General features: G+C 40.5%; 1 protein-coding gene across 1 annotated transcript; it reads right to left on the reverse strand.

Annotated features, from left to right (window-relative positions):
• Window positions 1-2,935: 2,935 nt before the first annotated feature.
• On the reverse strand, window positions 2,936-3,313 carry KCNE2 (potassium voltage-gated channel subfamily E regulatory subunit 2; the record flags this gene model as incomplete). The annotated part of the gene is made up of 1 exon (XM_080696777.1): window positions 2,936-3,313. The coding sequence occupies exon 1, from the start codon at window positions 3,305-3,307 to the stop codon at window positions 2,936-2,938; it is 372 nt and encodes a 123-aa protein (XP_080552903.1). The 5' UTR covers window positions 3,308-3,313.
• Between the last annotated feature and the right edge of the window lie 21,706 nt (window positions 3,314-25,019).

Below are 25,019 nucleotides of genomic sequence, written 5' to 3' on the forward strand. Positions count from 1 at the left end.
CCTCGTGGCCTTTCCAGTTCCTGCCCTGAGTTGAAGCAACAGGAAGCCCTCCCCAGAACCTGAGCAGGTGCTGGCTCCATTCCCTGGGCCTTCTGTTACGGTTTGGTTCTGGATTGTCCTGACGTTCTGCCTCACCTGATGCCCAAACAGTGGGGCTGACAGGACATGGACTGAAACCTATGAAACTATGAACCAGAATAGATCTTCCCTTTGCTACATTGTTCTTGGCAGGGATTTTTGGTCATGGAGAGGGAAAGATGACTAACACACCTTCCCAGTCTCCTGGACCATAAGCCAAGATAAACCTCTCTGTGAGATACCTAGTCTCCTGTATCATTATAGCAACAAAAAATGGATTAAGACAAGCTGGGCATGGTGGCACACGCCTGTAATTCCATTTCTGTGTGTGTGTGTGTGTGTGTGTGTGTGTGTGTGTGTATGTGTGTTACTGGGATGGAACCCAGGGGTGTTATATCTTTGAGCTATACCCCAGCTTGCTTGTTTGCTTGCTTGCTTGCTTTCTTTCTTTCTTTCTTTCTTTCTTTCTTTCTTTCTTTCTTTCTTTCTTTCTTTATTCATTTGTAGTACTGGGATGGAACCCAGGGGCATTCTACCTTTTGAGTTACACCCAGAGCCCCATTTTTTATTCTTTATTTTGAAACAGGGTCTCACTGAGTTGCGAAAGGCCTCACTAAGCTGCTGAGGCTGGCCATGCTGGGATTACAAGTTTGCAGCACTATGCCCAGCTTAATTCCAGTTGTTGAGAGCCTGCAACAGAAGAATTGCAGGTTCTAGGCTCAGCAACTTAGGCCTTCAGAAACTTAGTGGGACCCTGTTCCAAAATAATAATAATTTTAAAAAGCTGGGGGTGTAGCTTAGAAGTAGAATGCTTCTGGGTTCTGTCTTCAGTACCAAAAAAGATGGGTGGAAGAAAGAAAGAAAGAAAGAAAGAAAGAAAGAAAGAAAGAAAGAAAGAAAGAAAGAAAGAAAGAAAGAGGTTGCACAAGGAGTTCTGCAAGCATTTTTTCAAGAAGAGCTCCTTTCTGAATTTTCTCTCATACCCTAAGGTGACCCCACTTACAAATGCAGTGCCCTTAGCTAGGGAGCAAAAAAGATGAGGCCTGTAAAACACACTTCTCTCTTGCCATTGTCTTCCTCCTCTCAGCTGCTCTGGCGGGGAGACCTTGGCCCAAGAAAGTACTCACTGTTTCTGAGGGCTCTGTCCACTTCACATTCTAGGAAGTTTCTTCCTCCTTTCCTGTGTGTGCGTTCCTGCAGCCCAGGGCGTCTAGTTCATGTCTGAAGTCCTGGAATCTAGGCCAGTAACCCAAGGAGATGAGCACTGCCCATTTGAATTAGTAAATGAAATCACCACATCTTGGTGGACTGCATTTTCTCATCTGTACGAGAAATGACCTTGGAAGGTCATTGAATGGTCTCCAGAGTGAGCCATTCAGCTCTCACATTCTGTGATATCATGTACCCCATGTGCAAAATATTTATATTTTAAGTTGACAGATACAAACTGAGTGTGGTGGCGCACACATGTAATCCCAGCCCTTGGGAGGCTGAGACAGGAGGATCACGTTTTACAGACAGCCTCAGCTACTTAGTGAGGCTCTCAGCAACAACTTAGTGAGATCCTGTTTCCAAATTAAAAAAAATAGGTCTGAGAGTGTATCCCGGAGGTAGAAAGCCCCTGGATTCCATCCCCAGTACCACAATAAATATATATATATATATATATATATATATATATATAGAGAGAGAGAGAGAGAGAGAGATACAATTCTATGTATTTATCTCTTATAACATGATGTCTTGAAGTATATACACATGAAACACTAAATGTACTTAATTAATGTATGCATTGACTAGCCTTACATAGTTACAATTTTTGTGATGAGAACACAGAAGAGCCACTTAGCCCATTTCAAGAATACAGTACACTGTTATTCACTAATGCCACGTCATACAACAGATCTCTGGAACTTTTTCCTCCTGCTGTTGACCAATCCCCTCTCCCCACCGTGTTGCAAAATATTAAGCAGTTACTGGCTTATTTCTCAACAGACCTATCAACAGGCGATCTCAACCTTTCTGTACCTTCATTCTCTTCAAATGTAAGTGAAAGTAAGTATTGCAAATGGAAGAAAATAAAACTGAGTGAAACTAATGCGTTTGCAAAGCAATGCCATAATTTTGTGTTCTTTTTTTCTTAAATAATGAGAGCTTTCAAAGGTTACTTTTCTGCAAAACTTTACATGTTACTTTAAAAATATTTTTTCTGTAGCCCTGGGTGGTTCTTAAATATTTGACTTCTCGGATGTGAATTGTTTGCCCTTTGCAACGTCCGCTCTGTCTTTAGACTTCCGCGTAAGTCAAATACTAGGAAAACAATAAATGGAAAGTAACCTCGCGGTCCTGTTCATCCATCACTCCAAATTCTGCATTCATAAATTAATAAGTAAATGTTCCTATGTCGATGCAGTGAGCAAGTGATAGATTTTGAACCTCAGCTTCTGAATAATACATCTGGGTTATTTATCTATTGAATTTGTCACATTCAAGGTTCAGTAGAAAGAAGGTTTAGTGATTTGTAAACCTCGCCTTGCTATTTCCACTGTCCCTGCCCAGGGCTTTCACTTCAAATTTGGCTTTATTTTCACTATTGACATTGATTTAAATGCCATTTACATTGCATAAAAAGTAAAATGTCTTCAGCACAAAATATCATTCCAATAAGCAAGCATTAAGTCACTGGGATTGAAATGTCATCTGTCTCCGAGGGCCAGTCACATGATCTCCAGGAAAATTCCCAACAGAAAGAGAGGAACATTTTTCCTTCTAAGCAACGACTCTGTGGGTTTTCTTGGTGGCAGAGCATCCCTTCCCATCCGAATGTCAGATGTTGGCTTTGTCCTTTCCTTCCTTATCAAGGAGACAACTGGAACCCGGCTGCACCAATGTTCTCATGGATGGTGGCCCTCGAGTCTTCCGAGTGCAGAATTTGACTTTTGTACTTTTCCCGCCAGTCCTCCACAATGTACTGGTGGTAGGGGTCGTTGGAATGCTCTTGTCTCTTGGATTTCACTGTGCTCACCAGGATGGCTACCACGATGAAAGAGAACATGCCGATCATCACCATGAGGTACAAGATGACGTAGTAGAAGTTCTCTGCATCCACCTGAGCTTGGATCGCCTCCTCCTCCGCTGTGGTGTTCCTGCGCCAATTGTCCATATAAGTGATAAATATCCTTCGGAAGACATCTTCTAGCGTCTGTGTCCAATTGGATAAAGTAATCATGTTTCCCTCCTGCTGCAATTTAAATTATAAAACAGGTGAACAAAAGGGAGGGAGAGGCGCCATGCAAAGGGAGAGTAATATTTCTTCCTTTCTTTTTATTTTGGTACTGAGACTTGGGCCCAAGTGCATTCTACCTCCAATCTATACCCCCTGCCCTTTTATTTTTTGTTTTGAAACAAGTTCTCACTGGGTTGCAGAGTCTAAGTTGATGAGGCTGGCCTTAAACCTGCAACCCTTCTGCCTCAGCTTATATGATTTCTTCTTAACCTAGCAAGTGTAGATTTTGTCAGTCTTTAATCATATACATTTTATCCGTTTTTTGCATGCATGATCACAAAACTTTTAGTGGAAGGACATAAAACTACAAGTATATGCATTTTGACATATACATTTAAACAGATAAATATATTCATCCATATGAAATGAGGGGATGAAGGGAAGATGAAGTGAATAGATCATATGTTAATAGTGGATGGTATACTTACAGATACACACACATGCGTGCGCGCGCACACACACACACACAAATATATGTAGTTCGTGAGTTCTTATGTTCCAAATTTTCATCAGTAATCTTGCACTGTTTTCGCTTTTTACAAAAGTCAGGAACCTGAGAGTAGCTAGTTTAACACAGTGTTCATAACAAACATTCAGCAAAACTCAGAGCTGGGCATGGTAGCGATTGCTTGTAATCCCAGCATTCAGGAGGCTGAGACCGGAGGATTGTGGTTCATGAACAGCCTCAGCTACTTAGTGAGGCCCTCCACAAGTTAGTGAGACCCTGTTTCAAAATAAAGAATACAAAATAGGGCCGGGGGTGTAGATCCAAATGCCCCTGGGTTCCAACCCCAGACCCTCAAAACAAACAAAAACAACTCAGGTGAATGAAGCAATGACTCATTTATGAAATGCAGGGCTTGACACGTAGTCTTAAAGGTTGCAAGCAGTAGGCAGACATTCTGATGGGTTCCATTTCCTAGGTCTAAGGGCTTTATACCCCATGTATCCCAAAGGGATGAGTATGTGCATCTGTATCCACAAGAAGGATTTGGAGTAAGTGGTGTGGAGGAATGACCTGAGCAGCCAGACATATTTCTCAAGTCAGTCCCTCATTTTATGGCTGCTGCCCAGCTGCCAACATCTCTCACCTGGGCGATACCATGCAGCCCTTACAGCCTTATCATAAATCGTCTCCTTGGGAGAGTATGTGTCCTTCTATGCCTCACACAGCAAACACTTCTTTAAAAAGAGAAACAGGATCGTGCTATTCCTTTGCTTTTAAAATGATTCAAGCCAGGCATGGTGGCACACGCTTGTGATCCCAGCATTCGGGAGGCTGATACAGGAAGATAGCTGTTTGCAGACAGCCTCAGTAACTTAGTGAGGCCCTTTGCAGCTCAGTGAGACCCTGTTTCAAAATAAAAATAGGTCTGGGGGTGTAGGTCAAAGGTAGAATGCGTTTCATCCCTAGTACCGAAAAAAAAAAGTGATGTAATAAAGTCAGCCATGATGGTGAACACCTGTAATCTCAATACTTGGGAGACTGAGCCAGGAGAATGTCAGGTTCAAAACTAGCCTCATAAACTTAGCAGGACTCTCAGCAACCTATCAAGACCCTGTTTCAAAACAAAAATAAAAATAGGGCTGTGGGTATAGCTCAAAGGTAGAAAGCCTCTAGGTTCAATCCCCAGTACCACAGAGTAAATAAATAAATAAATAATAGCTTTCTTTTGTTTATAAAATAAAATACAATTCCTTAACAGGCTGGCCTAACCTGGCTCCTGATCCTACCTTCCCAGTTATTCCCAATTACCATTACCCTTGTCCTCAACAGTTCTGCGACAGCCCATCTCTTTTTTCCACTTCGGTAAGCTCTCTTGTCTCAGAACATTTGCACATTTTGTTCCCTCTATCTGAAATCCTTTCATCCCGCTCTTCTACCTGGTACCTCTTCGTAGCTTAGGCCTCAGGTTAATTATCACCTCTCTGGAACACGTGCCATTCATTTCCCTCATGAAAAAAAATAGTACATATTTTACCATCTAAGAAAGAAGCGTAAGTAAATTTCCACATTATTTCTCCCATAGAACACGTCTCCCCAAAGTCCCCTCAGTGAGAAGTCCTGTAATCAAGTTAATCGTCTCCATCCAACATCTTAAGTTTTCTCTTTCAAAGAGCTCTAAGATCTTTCTCTTCTCCTTACAACACAAAGCCTAGTGGGTTGGAGGAAAAACTTGACACAAAGATAAGACTGATCCAAGGTACACACCAAGCAATGTAACAGAGATGTGCCCACTCCTGTCCTTTAAAGCTCCCTGGGAGAACATAGCTGAGTGGGCTCCCATTTACCATGGACTTTGCCACTGGCTCTCTTACCCTGGAAAAGATGAGTTCACACCAGCTTTCTCTAGTAAGACGCACCTGCCCGCCCCCAGGTCCTCCCCGCCCTTAGCCCTGTGTCCAGGTTAATCTTGAACATGCAGCAGTCAGGAAGGCTTGCTTCCCAGGTGAGCTTTCTCTGTTCTATTTCTTCCAACCCTTCACCTTATCTATTCCCTCTGCCATGCATGTTGGAGAAAACCTAGGTTCCTTTTGAGAAGCCAAATTGAGAAACCCAGTAGAACAGAGAAACAGCTAAAAAAAAAGAAAAGAAAAGAAAGAAAGAAAGAAAGAAAGAAAGAAAGAAAGAAAGAGAAGAGCTAAATTTCCAAAATATAGATTCTCCAGGTGGGTGTGAAGGGGAGCTTTGCGTGTGAGATGAGAGACTGGGTGCTGAGTTCCACTGGATTTGCTGGGTTTGCTGCCAGGGATGGGTGAGGCAGCGCCCGGCCCTGGAGAGCTGGATGGCCAGTGCTGCCAGTTATTTTTTCAGCTCTTTGAACATGGACAAAGGCCCAAAGCTAAGCAGCTCAGAAGGGCCTTTTTTGTTCAGACTTAATCAGAGGGCTGAAAGGGGCCTATGGGGATTAAATACCCAAGGGCTAACCTCTGGCCAGGCTGAGAACGTAGCATCTAGTGGGACTGTGAACACTGATGTGTGAGAGGAGCCTAGCTGGGAAGCCCATTGTCCTATGACCACAGGAAAAGTCCCAGTCACAGTGCATGGACAGTTTCATTGGCAGACATTCTGTTAAAACATGTTCAAATGATAAGTGAGTTGATTTAAATGTTTGATTCCCAGAGTAACTATTGAACAGATAGACATATTTGCTCTACAGACTTATCCTATCATAAACACCATAATAGGTGTTTACTAAGACAACTGTTATTTATGTTCTTTTGAACCACAGTAAGATGCCATTTAGGTAGGTTAAAAGGGCTGAACATTGGCAATTTCATGTGGTTCAGTTTAATGGGAACTACATTTCCCCTAAATGGTTCTTGCTGAATCAGAGGACAGGAGAGGCCCCTGGAGATTAGGCTGTTTACCCTATAGTAGGTGGGAGAACTATAGCCTATAGAGCTTAAACCCCTTGTCTAAGCTCACAGGGCCCTCAAGTGGGCCACAGTGCCTGTCCTAGAACCCAAGCCAGTGCCCAGCTCTCTCTGTCCTAGTGAAGCCACACATTCCATTAGCTCCCCGTTGGCCTGTGTCTGGTTGGCTTGACTGGGTAAAAGATAGAAGACTAAGACCATGGTTGGAGCTTGCATACATCAATTAGCTGTGCCCTGTCTCCAGGCTACAGAACGGTTCCCTAATTCCAGTTCTCCCATCACACATGTGCCACTCATAATAAGAGCAATCGGAGACTGTCAGCAAAGTAATACTCATTTGACCCCAAAGTCCAAAGTTTTCCTTTTTTTTTCTTGAAAGATGATGAATCATTGGGATCACCCGCAGAAGGCAGCAATATCTCTCATCTTTCTATGAATAACAGAAAAAATAAAAAAATATGTTGATACACCCCTGTAATCCCAGTACTTGGGAGGCTGAGACAGAAGGATTGCAAGTACAAGGCCAGCCTCATCAACTTAGCAAGGTCCTCCACAACTTAGCAAGACCCTGTTTCAAAATTTAAAAAAAATAGGGCTAAAGGCATAGCTTGGAGGTAGAAATCCCCTGGGTTTAATCACTCACACACACACACACACACACACACACACACACACGCACACGCACACACGCAGATAGAAAAAAAATGATTACCTACATTTAGCATCAATCCCCCACTTTAAAAGAAAACTCCAAATTTTCATCTAAAGGTAATAACTGAAGAAATGAGTAAGGAATACAGAAGGAAAGAGGGAAGAAAGGAAGAAAGGAAGGGAGGGAGGGAGGGAGAGAGGAAGGGAGGGCCAGGCTATATACCTAGAAAATCATTCTTTTACAATTGCTTTTGAAAGGAAAAATAGATTAAATTTTAATTTCATTCCTAAAAAAAAAGAGTGTGTACAGAACCTACCTGCAGTGTGAGAACGAATGGTATGAAATTCCTTTCCAAAGCTGGGCTGTTCTGAGCCTTCCCACCAGCGTAAGCGAGCTCCTGAGCACTGGACAGAAATCTCAGCTGCTGAGCACCTTCAGCCGTGACCTGCTAAGCCCTTGCTAACCACAGCCTGCAACCTGAGGCTTTCACCAACCCAGATGCTTAATCTAATCTTATGTGGAAAGTTAAATACTAGTTGGCAGTTGGGAATTAACCTTGATGCCTGACAGGGTGTGCCCGTGGGAGCCTGGCTTTGGGCAGAGTGGCATAAGTTCCCTCTTGAGGCCATGATGCCAGCTGCAGCCAGGCAGTGCCTGGGCACCCTGAGCAACTCTCCCTCAGGAAAAGCCTTCCTGGGGGGCAACCTTAGTGGCTGGCACCAGTCCCTGACCCCTCAGGGACACAGGCAGAAGAGGGGGCCCGGGAAAAAGAAATGAACATGGCCAGCTCATGTTGTTGGGGTGGGTTCAGAAAGTCAGCTTGATTGCAGGCAACTACTACCATTCTTAGGACCGCCCCAGAAGTAAAATTTTATTTAAAGACCCTTCTCAGGGCCCATTTCCAAACGCCTTCAACAAAGGTACTATATGAAGAGATAGAAGCAAGCCCCACAAAGTATTTGAAGGCCTACAATGAGTGGGGCTTCATAAAACCAATCAGAAAAGAGAACTTGCCTCGCTCCAGGTTCTTCCCCATGTGTTTGCTGTTTTAGCCTCGTGGAATCAGCGCTATGACCAGCATACAAAGCAGTATGAAGTCAACTTGATTTCCATGATGGCGTGAGACTATAATGTTGTGTGTGTGTGTGTGTGTGTGTGTGTGTGTGTGTGTGTGTGTGTGTGTACATGTGCAGAATGAACTTGACAGCTGAAGGGTCCAGATACGGAGAGGTTGGGAGGTCAGGGTGATGGGGAAGGGTGATGGGGAAGCATAGCCAGGACTTGAATTCAGTCCCAGCCAGTGGTGGCTGCAGAGGTTACACGTAGCCAAACTGACATGAGTTCATGATGGTGTGACTCGTGTTGAGGCTCTGTAAAAGGAACATTAACTTTGTTTGATACTCGCATTTTTCTCCTTAAATGGTCCCCTGAGCAGTGTGGTTTGAAGCACACTGGGTGGCAAAGAAGGTAAAATTAGCACATGTATTAAGCACACGAATAGCACATGTATGAAAACACACAGAACTCTGAGACAGGAGGATCGTGGTTTGCAGCCAGCCTCAGCTATCTAGTGAGGCACTCTGAAACTTAGTGAGACTCTGTTTCAAAATAAAGAATGAAAAAATCTGCTGGGGACATAGCTCAGAGGTAGAATGCCCCTGAGTTCAACCCCAGTCCACAACAAACAAACAAACAAACAAACAAACAAACAACAACTAAAAAACCCGTGGATCTCTATTACTCCATACTAGCTTCAAGGTACACCATGTGCCCTCGTGGATTGCTCTCACTGAACAAGAGAAGGCAAACCTAAGTAGGGAAGAAGAATGGTGTGATGGAGATGGTCCCTTGGGCTAACAGTGCTTCCAGGACAATGGAAAGCAATGCAACCAATAAGGATTCCATTGGGCAATGGCGCCCCCTGCTGGTGATAGAGGGAACAGAGGCCCAGCTTCCTCTTAATGCAGCCTGGGCTAACTTCAGACTTCTATTGTTAAGGTGAGGAGAATCAAAACAGTGTGCAAATCTACACTTGAGTAATTGAAGGCAGAACTGGAAGACAATATCTCATGAAGCCTGAGGGCTCGGCTTTGGAGGCTGACAGGCCAGGGGAGCAAATTACTTAGCAACTGTGGCTTTGGCTTCTCTAATGAGTTCCTACCTCACTGAGTTGCCAGGAAGTGAGACAGTGTATACACAGTACTTAGCACATGAGTTGGCTTATAGTAAGATAGGAAGTACCCTAGATATATTTGCTTACATTATTATTATTATTATTAATTTTGGCACTGGAGATTAAACTCAGGGGCATTCTACCTTCAAGCTACACACACCAGCCTTATTTTTTATTCTTTATTTTGAAACAGGGTCTCACTAAGTAGCTGAGGCTGGCCGTGAACCTGCAACTCTCCTGTCTCAGCTTTCCAAGTACTGGGATTGCAAGTGTACACCACCATGCCCGACTAATGTTATTTTTTTAAATAGATAAATTTGTAGGAAGACATTCCAATGAGAAGTGGAGCTTGACAGGCCATTACCAGGGAAACATTACAATGTTCTAGCACCAAGTGAAGTGTAATCTTTGGAGGTTACACTTTTAAGAGGTTACACTTGTCCAAACCCCACTACTCTTTAATAATAGATCTTACTCAAGTCGGGCATGGTGGTGCACAGCTGTAATCTCAGTACCTGGGAGCTAAAACAGAAAAATCGCAGATTCCAGGCCAGCCTCAGCAACTTAATGAGACCATGTTTCAAAATAAAAATTAAAACAGGGATGGAGATGTAGCTCAGAAGTAGAGTGTTCGATCCTAGTACAAAACAAACAAAAAATACAGCTCCTATTTATGCCCTATTAGCACTGGGTAAAGAGTAACTCTTTCTAGATAGCTCTTACCCTCACCACAGAACACAATTCATAAAACTGAGATGGAGTCTGGAATGATCTGGGTGAAGTGGCGTATGCTACTCAGAAGGCTGAGGCAGGAGGACCACAAGTTCTAGTCTAGCCTGAGCAACTTAGTGAGATCCTGTCTCCAAATAATAAGTAAGCAGGTAAGTAAGTAAATAAAATGGGTCTGAGATGTAGCTCAGTGGTAGAGTGCTTGCCTAGCATGTGTGAGGTCCTGGGTTCCAACTCCAGTATTACAAGCAAAGCAGTGGGTGGGCATGTGTGAGGGTCTGGACTAGGATGGGGTGAATCAGAAGTAGAGCATAAATGTGGCCCAGGCATCAGAGGCAGCACAACAAGAGAGAGGGGAAAGAGTTGGTTCCAGCCTCTGGGATCTCTGCAGCAGGCTCTTCATAGCTCATGAGTGATTGCCTCCAGCAAGGGAGTTAAATGGTTCCTACCCAGAAAAATAGTGTACATAAAAGCAGATCTTCCCTTTGAAAGTCAAATTTGCTGCTCATGTCTTTGCAAGTTCTCCTGCCTACTTATGGGGTATGCTTGGAAACCCAGGAAGTTGAGACTTCTTTTGCATTTAAAATTGGATGCCAATGCCGATTGGATGCTAATGCCAAGCATGGTAGCCCACGCTTGTAATCCCAGCATTTGAGAGGCTGAGACAGGAGAATTGCAGTTGGAAGACAGCCTCAGCTACTTAGGGAGGCCCTTTGCAATGCAGTGAGACTCTGTTTCAAAATAAAGAATAAAAAATAGGGCTGGGTGTGTAGCTCGGAGGTAGAATGCCCCTGGGTTCTATCCCCAATACTGCAAAAAAAAAAAATAAATAAAAAAATAAAAAAAATTGGATGCCATTCAGTTTCACGTCCAGCACCAACAAAAACTGAAAATTTTAAAAAGGGAAGGGCTGTAGGAAGCTTGGTTTCTAACCAAATCTTCCTCTTGGGCTACCAGGGTGTTCTGACAGCCCCTCCATGGGTACAAACCAACAGGACAAGGCTTCCTAAAGAGAACCTGACTGCTGACAGCAGGCAACGGGAGAGGCAGGAAGTTACGTACTTTTCACCGGTAGAGCTCTCAAATCCGTTAGGCTTCTTTGCCTAAAGACAAAATTGCTAGACAAGCACTCACGTTGGCTCTATTTTTAAGTCGTATGTTGACAAAGCATAGTTGTGCAGATCTGTGAAGTACAAAGTGATTATGACCCTTGCGTACAATGCAGAATTAAATCAAGCTAATTTACTTTTCCATCATCTCAAGTATTTGACATGTTTTGTGATGAGACTATTTGAGATTTACGGTCATGGTGATATTGAAATGTACAGTATATCATCATCATCGTCATCATCATCGTCACCACCATCATCATCATTATTATCATGTTGTGCTGTAGATCTCAAAAGAAACTTACTTTTATTTAATTGAGGCTTTGTGCTCTCTAATTATTACCTCTCCCATCTCCCTCATCTCTCTAGCTTCTGGAAACCACCCTTCTGCTCTCTCTAGGAGTCCCATTGTTTTAGGATCTATTGACTTGTGTACGGATCTATTGATACCCTTATGTAGGGGTGAGGGTGTTAGCTTATATGGCCACGTCCTTTTTTTCCCCTTCTACATCCTCCTAATAATACACACAATTTAAGTTTAAATAGATACCTCACAATTTAGAGTTAAACCTAACTATACTTTGCATAGTTATGATGACATAAATATTATTATTCTTCAATAACCCAAGTACTGAACCGCAACTGGATCTCTACTGTACAAGGTTTTTGTTTTTCTTGAGGTTAATAATTTTTTAAATTTCTTACTTAGCTGTCTTTTAACCTGTCCCTATAACCCTCAGGGGCTACGTAATGTGCTACTGATACAATTTTCTGCAGGTTCTAACTTGACAGACTACTGTCCTGCACAGATTTCTTCCTAAAACTGGCCTCAGAGCTGTCCTTTGGGGATGTCCCTTAACCTCCTTCCTAGTTCTCCCTGTCTCCCTGGCTAGATTACTCTTCCTCTCTGGTGAAAAGCAGGGACCTACACACCTCTGCCATTTTGAAACCAGATGTTGGGCTGCTTTTCCATGAGGTCCTCCCAACTAGCTGATTATACAAAGCTGATCCTCCAGACTTACTGATTGTGCAATGCAGTTTAGTGCAGCAGTTTTACAAGACAGTTGCCTGAAGTCTAGATAACCCAAAGACTGGGGATGTTCTAGAGTAGCGATTCTATCATGTTCAGTGTTAAGTTTCTTTACAGTAGGAGTTCTTAAGAGTCTTTCAAATGAGTTGCTCATCATAAATCTCCAAGAGGAAAGTATTCTATGCAGAATTGCCCAAGAATACCTGATGGTGAGATTTTGTTCGCATAGCTTCTTTCAGGGAGACTGGTACATAAACCCGGTGTCATTTGGAAAACTTCAGCATTTTGAAGTTGTGAATTCTGAGAACCTGATCCACATCAGTAATCTCCCTTTGGAAAAATGAACATAAATACATATTCACTAAACTTTGCATTTGATTTCACTTTATGACATGATGAACAATTTACTTCACATAAGCATAATATTGAAATAATCTTGGCTTGTTCATCCAAAATGTGATGTTCCTTTTAAAATGGGTTAAAATGAGACAAAATCGTACAAATTATGCCAGAAGCATGATCCAATCCAAAATCCAATTTCAAAGAAAGGCTTTGTGATTTTGCTTAAAATTTTTATCTTATTCAGAGTAGTCTTTGACCTCATATGGAGTGCACCAGCATGTTAAAAATGTGTGGATAATCATGGGGAAAAGAAAAAATAAAACTTACAAATTGTAATGCAGCAAATTAATTCCCGTGTTTAAATAAAAGAAAAGGCAGAGTTTGTCCAAACCAAGGAAAAGAAGTTAAAAAATATTTTAAGAAAAAGTTTTAAAGAGAAATAACCCAATAAAGTGGTAGAAAATTATTCAAATAGATCAAGAATCATATTTGAATAGAATAAGCACACATTAAAAGACTAACAGATTACATAAGAAAGTGAAATATAGCTATGTGCTCCTTAAAAGACACACATCCCAAACAAAAACAAAAAGTAGAAAATTAAGTATAAAAATGTATCAAATTAAGGCTAAGCCACAGAGTTCTAAGAAAAAAGTAATTTTTGAGTGATTTATAGGGCTTTAAATGTCACTGCAATTTTATAGAGGGAACAGCCTTCCAAGAAGATAATTAGATCAGAGCTTATGTGTAGACTGAATGTTTGAAGCAAAACAGGCAGATTTACAAGAATTTGAGGCACCCACAATAAGAGAAATTAGGTTTCAAAAACAGATTTTAAAAAGTAAGCATACAGAACATTTGAGTAATAAAACTACCAAGCATTTTAAATACATAGAGAGAATCCTATGTCCAACCAATAAGAAACATGCATTGTTTATTTGTATCCATGGAATGATTTTTTTAAATTGGCCATGTACTAAGTCAAGAAAGAATACTCACCATTTTTATTAATGTTAGTTTTATATACTAGGTTCTTTGACCACAGTGCAGTTAAATTATAAAAAATTTAAAATATAGTCAATATACTCTGATATATCTTAAAAATAAATACATCACCACTTAACTCATTAAAGACAGAAATATTACAAAAACAATAAGATGTTAATTGACCTAAGAAATGCTATCTATGAAAACCTCTGGGATGAAAAGCATATCTTAGGGAAAATTTATAACATAAAAACACTTAACAGACAAAACGGAAGAGAAAATAAATTTAACTCAAAAAGCAAAAGAAGAGCTATAAAGTAAACTAAAAATGTAGGTAAATTATATTTTAAATAATAGGACAGCCAGGCGTGGTGGCACATGCTTGTAATTCCCGGGCTTGGGAGGCGGAGACAGGAGGATCACGCAGGTTCGAAGCCAGCCTTGTTGGCTTAAGAGACCCTGTTTCCAAATAAAAAATATAAAATATAAAAATAGGACTGGGAGTGTAGCCCAGAGGTAGAAGGGTTCCAACCCCAGTACCACCAATACATACATACATACATACATACATACATATATACATACTAGTAGAAATTGGCAAAATGAAAAAAGAATCAACTACACAAAAAATTTACTCAATAAACAGCATTCGAAAAGTTGGGTGGATAATATAATTTTCCAGAAAAGATATAATTTTCCAAAACAGAACTCTGCAGAAAATTAGAATTTATTTTTTAAATTTATCTATTCAGTGGATGGATTAGCAGAGCAGACTGGGGAGAAGATCAGTGGATTAGAAGTTTAGTCCATAGAATAGAATGAAGTACAAGAGAAAAAATATCAGACAGCAACAAAAGAATTGGAAAAGGAGTAAAAATATGTTAGTCCCAGAAAGGTAGGAAAAAGTAAATAGGTTAGAAGCAATATTTAAATAGTGCTTGAGATTTTTTTTAAAAATAGATTTTTTTTAAAAAAAAATTAAGGAGTGGGTTAAAGAAGTAGCCAAAAATAGTATTAGTTCAAGTCACATTTCAGTATCTGACAATATTTATGCTGGGAACCAACAACAAGAAGAAAACCTTGAAAGCAGAAGGAATAAAAAATACATAACCTTCAAAGCAAGGCTCAAAAGACATGTTCAAAGTATTTAAAGAAAACTGTCAATCTAGAATTCGATATCTTTTGACAATATTCTTCAAATGTGACGGGAAAATGAAGGCATTTGCAGAATAACTGAATCAGAACTTGTAAGAACTGTCAAGGGAAGTTCTTCCAGCTGAAAGGAAATGATACCAGCCCTCACACAAAGAAATGAAGGGTATTAGAAATAGTAGATATGCAGGAAAGCAAAACTTATTTGTCTTATTTTTTCAGTTCCATGAAGAAAATAGTTGACTATTTAAAGCAGAAATATGGGACTTCCGGGAAGATGGCAACCGAGAAAAGCGGGGCTTAAGAGCCCCGCTAACAACCAATCTCTATTACTACAAAATCAGCGCCTTTCATAGCCAGAAAACACCATCACCAGAGAAACAAAAAAATCACCAGCCCCAGAGAGGAGGGGGACTCATAACGGAGCTCAGAGCCACAGAGAAGATACGTCAGCCACACGGCCGAGGACATGGCAGCAGCACCTTACTGCCCACCAGGCTCCAGAGAGGAGCGGTGGACAGCAAGCCGAGATGAGCCGCTGCGGAAGAGCCCGGCGGGATTCAGCAGATTTTACAGCGCAGGGAGCATCTAAAGCTCCCAGGGGCTGGGCTCAGCACACGCTGCAGGGACTCAGAGTGGAGCTCAAAACAGAGAAGAAATACACCAGCCTCAGGGCCAAGGGCGTGGAAGCGGCGCCATATTGCCACCAGCAGCAGCAGCAGCAAATTCACCAAGTCCACCACAGCTCCATCTGCATATTCAACAACAGTAAGTCAAATTGTGGGCCCCAGAGGAGAAATCCCAGTATTGACTCCCAGGGACTTGACCCAGTGGGGGAGTAGCAGTGGCAGAGATATCACACCATAGGAGAACGTGCAACGTGGCACCCACCATAGTCTAAATCAGCATCTATTGACTCCCTGGGTCTGAGACTCTGTGATACAACCCAGTAAAGGAGTAGTGGTGACTGAGATACCACAGACTCGAGATCCAGAGCACCTTAAGTGAAGTCATAGTGACCCAAGGGAGGAACCCAGAGAAGGCACAAACTTCCAAAATCATGGGAAAGAGGAATAACAATGGAGCAATGAATGCCCACAATCCCACAACATCAGAACCCGATAAAACAGAAATTCAGAGATTTCTAGAAGATCAAATCAGGAAAATAACTGTAGAAATAATAGAGGTGTTACGAAAAGAATTCAGAGAGAACCAAAAAGAGATAAAGGATGCAATTAATGAAGTAAAGGCCTCAATTCAAAGTACAAACAACCGATTAGACCACATGGAGAATAGAATCTTGCTCTTAGAAGATGATCATTCCAAAAATGAACGCATAGTTTCTAATCTAGAAAAAAAATATCCGACAGCAGGAAACTGACATTGAAGAAATATGGGTCCATTTTAAGAGAGCTAACCTAAGAATAATTGGAATAGAGGAGGGAAAAGAAAGTGAAACCAAAGGGATCAACAATCTCTTCAAGGAAGTAATAGCAGAAAATTTTCCAAACATAGAGCAAGAGGTCGATACACACAGGTCCAGGAAACTTATAGAACTCCCTTTAGACAGGATCGGAGAAGAGGATCCCCACGCCACATCATTGTCAAAATGACCAATGTGGAAGCCAAGCAGAGAATCTTAAAGGCAACAAAAACAAAGGGCCAAGTGACGTTCAGAGGCAAACCAATTAGAATCACTCCAGACTTCCCAAACCAAGTCATGAGAGCCAGAAGGGCTTGGAGTAACATATTCCAAACTCTGAAAGAAAACAACTTCCAGCCAAAAATTTCCTACCCAGCAAAACTTTCTATCAAATTAGATGGAGAAATAAGAAGCTTCCATGACAAACAGAAACTGAAGGAATTTATGTCTTCAAAACCAGCACTAGAGAAAATACTCAAAGAGATTAACTACAAAGAAGAAATAGGTAACACACACCAGAACCAGAGAAACAAGATTTTCCATCCAACAGACAACTAAGATTAGTTATCTGTGGAGATTCATTATTCATGTTAGTCTTATACCTATCTCTAAATTGTATTGTTTGCTTTTATTGTTAATTTTTAGGATTTCTAGTTGGAATATTAATATACCTTCAGATATAGCATTTGGAAATATTTTATCCCATTCTATCAGTAACTTTTAACTCTGTTTACATTGTCTTTGGATATACAATATTTTATTTTTTAGGGAGTTTGTATACCCTTTTGTTGCCTGTGCCATTGAAATCATATCCAAGAAATCACTGCCAATTTCAATGTTGTGAGGTTTTATGACCCAGATTTTCTTCTAAAAGTTTATAGTCTTAAGATTTATATTTAGGTCTTTTATCTATTTTGTGTTAATATTTGTATATGGGATTAGGTAAGGGTCCAACTTTATTCTTTTCCATGTAATTATTATTTTTCAACAATATTTAGTTAAAAGATTATTATTTCCACCACCAAATGTTCGTGGAAACCTTGTCAAAAATAACTTGACAATATATGGAAGAATGTATCTCTAGGCTTTTATTTAACTCCAATGGTTTATATATCTGCCTGTAGAACAGTACACACTGTTTCAGTACACACTGTTTCAATTATTGTAGCTTTATATGGTTTGCAATTAGAAAAAAATATATATATATATATATTCTAGCTTTGTTCTTTTTCGAGATCATTTTGGGTATCTAGAATCCATATTCCATATTAGGATAGATTTTTTCTGAAAAATAAATATATAAATATATGATAGATTCACCTAAAAAAAAAAAGAAAAAAATATTCTCTGGTAAGAAAGAAAGCAAAAAGAAATATTGAAATGTTATCTTTGAGTTATCAAAAGCTTGGTATCAGACAAATGAAACTGTTATGTGAGATTATCATTTTTAATTTTGGATAAATTGCTATAATACTAGATGTCAACCACTAAGCCAAGCATGGGAAGGAGGGATGGGGAGGGAATGGGGTGGGGATCGGGTGGGGGCTGACTGGGAGATGTGTGCATGTATGTCTACAAAAGTTTGTATCCCACTATGATGTATGAATACAGTGCACCAATAAAAATTAAAAAAAATCAGAAATATGAACAATGTATTCTGGAGTTTACATAATATGAGAATGTAAAGTGTGTATGACAGTTATAAAATGTGTCACAATAAAACTGCTATGGTTGCATATAGGAAGTCCTCTGAAGAGTTCGTCTTTTGTCTTCAGAGTTAATTTATTTAAGTCATGGGGGTTCTAGTCTCATCAGTGGATAAGTCCATTGTAACTGATTTACTGGGTGGTAACCTGGGCAGATGGAGTGTGGCTGGAGGTGGGTCTCTGGAGGAGTGACCTTAGGAACTGTGCTTTTGTCTTTGAATTTCTGTGCTTGCTGTTTCTCTCTTCCTTCCATTCTTCAAAATATCATGATATGAAAGCAGATCTCTCTTCTCTTCCTTTCCCTTCCCTTCCCTTCCCTTCCCTTCCCTTCCCTTCCCTTCCCTTCTCCTCTCCTCTCCTCTCCTCTCCTCTCCTCTCCTCTCCTCTCCTCTCCTCTCCTCTCCTCTCCTCCTTTCCATTCTCTTTTCTCTCTCTCTCTCTCTCTCTCTCTCTCTCTCTCTCTCTCTCTCTCTCTCTGTTTCTTGCTTCCATGCCCTGAGAGCCACAGATCCTGACTGTGTTAGTATTGGAAAATTGGTTTGGCATTAATTTCCAAACTGTAAAAAGTAATCAGGGCCTGGGTACTGGGCAGACACTCAGGCAGGGAGGGGGCAGCAGCTGTTGCAAATGCAGAGTCTCCCTCTGTCTTTGACCTTCATTCTAATGATTAACCTATAGTAAAAGCCTCAGAGTCAACTGAAGCCTTTAGCCCTAACAATATATAGAGACGATCAGTGCCTCTGTTTACCTCCTCTCCTCTGTGACTTGGCCTGGGTATAGGAAAATTAAACTCTATGTGCTGCTTCAAAGCACCCTAGTTGATGAGCAAGCAATACTATCCAATACAGTAGGGGGAAAGGCCAGGTAGATTACTGACCCCTGCACTTAGTAAGTGCACTGTCCAGAGACAGAGGCACCACCTGGCTAAGGAATAAGTAACTAGCCCTTTGCCTTGGTAACACTAATAAGAAGATGCCAATACAAAATCTATTTAAAGGCTGGGGTCCCGAAAAGGGGCCAGAGTTCCATTTCTCAGGCTCTCCAGCATGCATGCCAGCATGCTGCTTTTTCCTTCTCTTCTCTATTTCCTACTGATGCTGTAATAAAGACTTGTAAAGCTGCACCAAGCTGCCTGTTAGTTTTAATTTTTCTATTCAACAAACTTTATTTGAATAACAAAGAGCCCTCACATTATTTATTTATTTATTTGGTGGTACTGGGGTACCTGGAAGCCCTTTTACCTTCAGGCTACACTCCCAGACCTATCAGCTGGCTTTGAACCTGCGCGATCCTCCTGTCTCCGCCACCCAAGTGCAGGGATTACAAGCGTGCACCACCACGCCCGGCAGAGCCCTCATACTATTTAAACCATAACACTGACATCACATAGACTGAACCTGAAATCTCCAAAAACTGTGAGCAAGTAAATTTTCCTTCTTCTAAAATGTGAGAGCAGTTGCTTTGGATTATAGCAGTGACAATATTGACAGTGACAGAAACCAAATAACCATCAGTAAAACTGATAAAGCTCTATGATGAAAAATCAAAAAATGAAGGAAGATATAAATTAATTTTAGGAATAGGAAAGAAACATAATTATAGATGTCACTAAAATTGAAAAGGTAAGAAATATAAATAACTTCATGTTGATAAGTTCAATAACATAGATATCAACAAATTCTACTAAATACACAAACTATTAGAGCTTACTTAACAAGTAACAGAAAATAAGAATAACTTTATATTTATCAGCCAAATGTGTAATTAAAAACACTTTGCTGGAGCCGGGCGTGGTGGCGCATGCTTGTAATCCCAGCATTCGGGAGGCTGAGACCGGAGGATTGCAGTTCGTGGACAGTCTCAGCTACTTAGTGAGGCCTCTGCAACTCAGTGAGACCCGGTTTCAAAATAAAGAATAAGAAAATAGGGCAGAGGGTGTGGCTCAGTGGTAGAATGCCCCTGGGTTCCATCCCCAGACCCACACACACAAAAAAAAAACTTTGCCAGGCATGGTGGCACACACTTATAATCCCCACGCTTGGGAGGTGGAGACAGGAGGATCACACAGGTTCAAAGCCAGCCTCGCTGGCTTAAGAGACCCAGTTTCCAAATAAAAAGTATATAAATAGGTGTGGGAGTGTGGGAGTGTAGCCCGGAGGTAGAAGGGTTCCATCCCCAGTACCACAAAAAAAAAAAAAAACCAACGCCCCCCAAAAAAACCCCACACTTGTAAAATTAATATTCTAGTTGACTGGATTCAATCAAAAACTTAAGCAAAAATAATGTGACTCTTACACCGATTCCTTTAGAAAATAGTTGTTTTTATGTTGTTGGGGGTTTTTTTGTTTGTTTGTTTGTTTTGTTTTGTTTTGTTTTGGTGGTACTGGGAGTGGAACCCAGGGGCTTTCTACCTCCGGGCTATACTTCCAGACCTATTTCCTATTTTATTTGGAAACAGGATCTCACTAAGTTGCTGAGAGCCTCACTAAGTAGCTAAGGCTGGCTTCGAACCTGTGTGATCCTCCTGTCTTTTTTTTTTTTTTTCCAGCTCATTTCTCCTTCAGTTCTAATGGTATCTTCTTTGGGAAGAAAATTGGTAAGTCTTACCCTTTCTTCCCAATCTGTACTACTGACTCCCATGAGTCACCTTTCATTTTTCCTGATAGTATATTTATTATCTGATCATACAGATAATAATGCCACACACAGTGGTGCACAGCCATTAGCTTGGACTATAGTGTAAATGGAGTGTGAGCATATCCTGCACAGCTGCATGTGGTCTCTTTGAATTCTGAAAGTTCTTCAGCTTCATAGATTATTTTATTCCTCTTCCTGTCTCTAACCAGAATTTAGGCTTCCTGACAAGAGGGACCTATATTGCTTATTTTGTGGTTGACTGAACAAAAACTCTCAATGCATCCTGAACTCATCTGGATATCTCTAGAGTTTAGCTGTGAGAAGTCAACAACCCTACCAAGATGATTCTTCCAACCACACAACTCTAAAAAAAAACAACAACAAAAACTTTTCACTCTTTCAAAAACGTTAATGCTTATAATCCCAGCATTCGGGAGGCTGAGACAGGAGGACAGCTGTTTACAGATAGCCTGAGCTACTACTTAGCGAGGCCCTTTGCAACTCACTGAGACCCTGTTTCAAAATAAAGAATAAAAAATAGGCCTGGGAAAAATAGCTTGGAAATAGAATGCCCCTGGGTTCTATCCCCACTACCACAAAAATAAACTTTAACAGTACTTGAAATTGCTAAATTGGACTCATTAAATAGAAAGTTTTATTTTCTGATATCAATGTGCGTATAATGATTTTGTGAGAAGCCAAAACTAGCTGTGCTGAGAAATACTGAGAGCTTTATACAGGTAAACTCTGAGCTCCAACTTCCTCTGTACCTAACCTCAGAATATTACAAGAGAGGACAATGGTGATTCTGGAGTGGATAATGCCATTCGACTGGAGAAACACTGTAATTGTCTCCTAATTTGAGTGACACACATGTATACAAAAGAGCATGACCACTTACCAAACATAATATTACCCAGAACTCTCTGAATATGAATATGTGGGCTTCTTTGGTTTAGCAACAAAATTAGCAAACTGGTAGAATACTTTTGAGATGCTGCTTTAGTGATCAGTCAGACCAAGTTGTTTTAAAGTCTATTCTCTTGAGATACATCCTTCTCCCCAGGGTTCAAGACTTCATGCTTCTGGAATTGAGACTCTTGCCACCCAGAAGCAGAGATCTCATTTTGCAAAGTAAAGCCAAAGGACACCTGGCCTCCACTGTGTTCTTTTTTCCTTGACATTACAATGTCAGCAAGGCACAAAGTAAACAAAGACAGATGTCCTGGGACTATAGTGGGGTATGGTCTTCTCTTTCTGCTAGTGAAACATGAAGGTAGCAGAGTATCATAGGTTGTACCTCGCCCCAGAGTATCCAATGGTATTTCTTCCCTGAATTCAGCTAGAGTGAAATGATCCGTTATGACTACAGTACAGTTGTTTTCCAAAGAGAACCCAAATGAGCAAAGATAGAATCTCCATTGTGCAAGCCATGGGTGCATAAGAGCTAAAAATGGATGAAGAGGTGACAAGGGAGGCCTACAGGTTGAAGTGACAGTCATAGGGCTTCACTCTCCCCAGAAGCTACTTTGGGGCTCAGAAAATGATACTACAAGGTATGGGTTTTTGACATGCTGAGTACTTTGAACTAAAAAGTAGTTTCAGAACAGGGGGGTGTCTCTGACCTTCTGCCACGGCTCCTTCTCCTCCAGAAGGCAAGGAAAGATTTCTCTGAAGTTCCTTTATCCTCAGAAGGAATGCAGTCAGGATACCAGGCAGACAGACTTTTCACCTGGGCCTCTGAGGGCTACTACTTGGGACTTCATCTGCATAATAAGACAACCTTATTTATCATGCATTTCTTTCACCAACCCCATAGCTTCTGTCACCACCACCAGCCCAGAAGCCCTTGTGCATTTCCAGACCTACTGAAGCTTCAGCCCTTAAGCTGGTCTTTAAGCTTCATGCTCCTGAGACTGTAATATTACTAGAGGAGGGCATAGGCCCAACACTCCAACATATAGGGACAGGCAGTAACTTTCTCAACAAGACCTCCAAAGTGCAGGAAATTAAAGCAAGAAGTAAGAAATGGGATGGCATAAAACTAAAAAGTTTCTGCTCATCAAAGGAAACTATCAATAACCTAAAGGGAAAGCCTACAGAATGGGAGAAGATCTTTACCAGCCACCACTCTGATAGAGGGCTAATATCCAGAATACACAAAAGCTCAAAAGACTCTACACTAGCAAAACAAATAACCCAATCAAGAAATGGGCAACTGAATTGAAAAGACACTTTACAAAAGAAGAGAAAGAAATGGCAGATACAATAGATACATGAAAAGATGTTTAACATCACTAGCCATCAGGGAGATGCAAATCAAAACTACGCTGAGATTTCATCTAACCCCAATCAGAGTGGCAAGCATAAAGAAATCAAATACCAACAAATGCTGGCGAGGATGTGGGAAAAGAGGAACTCTTTTACACTGCTGGTGGGAGTGTAAACTAGTTCAGCCACTATGGAGATCAATGTGGAGATTACTTAGAAAACTTGGAATGAATCCAAAATATGATCTGGCTATACCACTTCTGTGTATCTTTCCAAAGGACTTGAAATCAGAGAACTACAGTAACATATGCATACCCATGTTCATAGCAGCACAATTCACAATAGCCAAAACATGGAACCAACCTAGGTCTCCATCATCAGATGAATGGGTTGCAAAATTATGGGAAATACACAGAGTAGAATTCTATTCAGCTACAAAGAAGAACAAAATTATGTCATTCTCAAGAAGATGGAAAGACCTGGAGAACATTATGTTAAGTGAGATCAGCCAAGCACAGAAAGAGAAGGGACACATGTTTTCTGTAATATGCCCAAACTAGGGAGCATTGGGGATACCAGAGGGACTCAAGATAATGGAGGGGAAACCCCAGCAAAGCTAGAATGGAAGGGTAGGAGAGGAAGAAGGCTGAGGTTGATTAATGGAGGAGCTACATCTGAATATGAGTAAAAGTATGAATATAGCATGGTCAGCCTGGACACTCATTGTTGGGAGGGAGGAAGGGGAAGTGGGGGAGAGGTCACCAAGCACAGTCTGAATGCATGCCATTTTCAATATCATCCACATAAAAATAAAAACAAAAATAGTTTCATGCTCCTGAACACTTCCAGGTTAACACTTATATGCCTTTTCTCTTGTTAATCTGCCTGTTGTTGCTTTGTTTCAGCAGAATCCATAAGCAAAAGTTCAGAGGGCAGAGTGGGAAGGAAGCTCTCTTAGCCCAACAGCTAGAGAAGTACATGGGCTCTTGCAAGAAAAAGCAGATTAGTATCAACAAGGGCTCAAGAGTGAACTTTGTTTGCTAACCAGTTTTGCCAAGGATCTGGCCCTTTTTTCTCTGTGTAGAACTCAGGTTTCTTTTAAGGCATTCAGCAAAACCCTTTTCAGATGTGTGGTCATGTTTTGCTTATAAAACTTATTTTATGCATTATATACTGAACATGTGCTCAGAAAGTAGACTGTATATGCTTGTATCTCACCATTTACAAAACTATGAGTGTTAATTATGTACATGAATGTTAGGTATGTACAATAGATATATTAGTTGGCATGACTATAGCAATTTTTCTTTACATATGTATGCAAAAATACATGGTGTATACCTTATAGGTAATAAAATCTTTTTGTAAATTAAAAGAAATAATGAGGAGTGTATACTATAGATATATATTATAGAATTATATTATTACAGAAATATATTATAGAAATTATATTATTACAGAAAATATATTATGAAAATGAGAATATATATTATAAAATATATTATAGAAATTATTCTAGTTCTGTATAAGACTAATTTATTTGGAAATAATGTTTATGTTTAGTATTCATTAAATGTTATATCATTTTTAAATACACATGCATTCTTCATGACATCTTTCCTCATTACACTTTTGGGGGAAGATTTTTTTAGTGAATTTCCTCTGAACCTTTTGTTTCTGGTCCAAAGATAGAAGTTCAGGATCTACTATATGATCCAGCCCTTAGCACCCTTGGTTATCTTACCAAAGGGACTAAAATCAGAGCATTATAGTAATAGATGCATATCCATGTTTGTAGCAGCACAATTCACAATAGCCAAATCATGGAACCAACCACGGTGTCCATCAACAGATGAATGGATCACAAAATCATGAGATATAGAACAATGGAATTCTACTTAGCAATAAAGAAGAACAAAATGATGTCATTTGAAGAAAAGTGGATGGACCTGGAGAACATTCTGTTAAATGAGATTAGCCAGTCACAAAGAGTGAAGGGTCATGTGTTCTCTCTCATATGCTGAAACTAGAGAGTAATCAGGATACCAGAGGGATTTCAGATAGTG

Source organism: Muscardinus avellanarius (assembly GCF_963383645.1).
Source record: "Muscardinus avellanarius genome assembly, chromosome: 5".
Lineage (NCBI taxonomy): Eukaryota > Metazoa > Chordata > Mammalia > Rodentia > Gliridae > Muscardinus > Muscardinus avellanarius.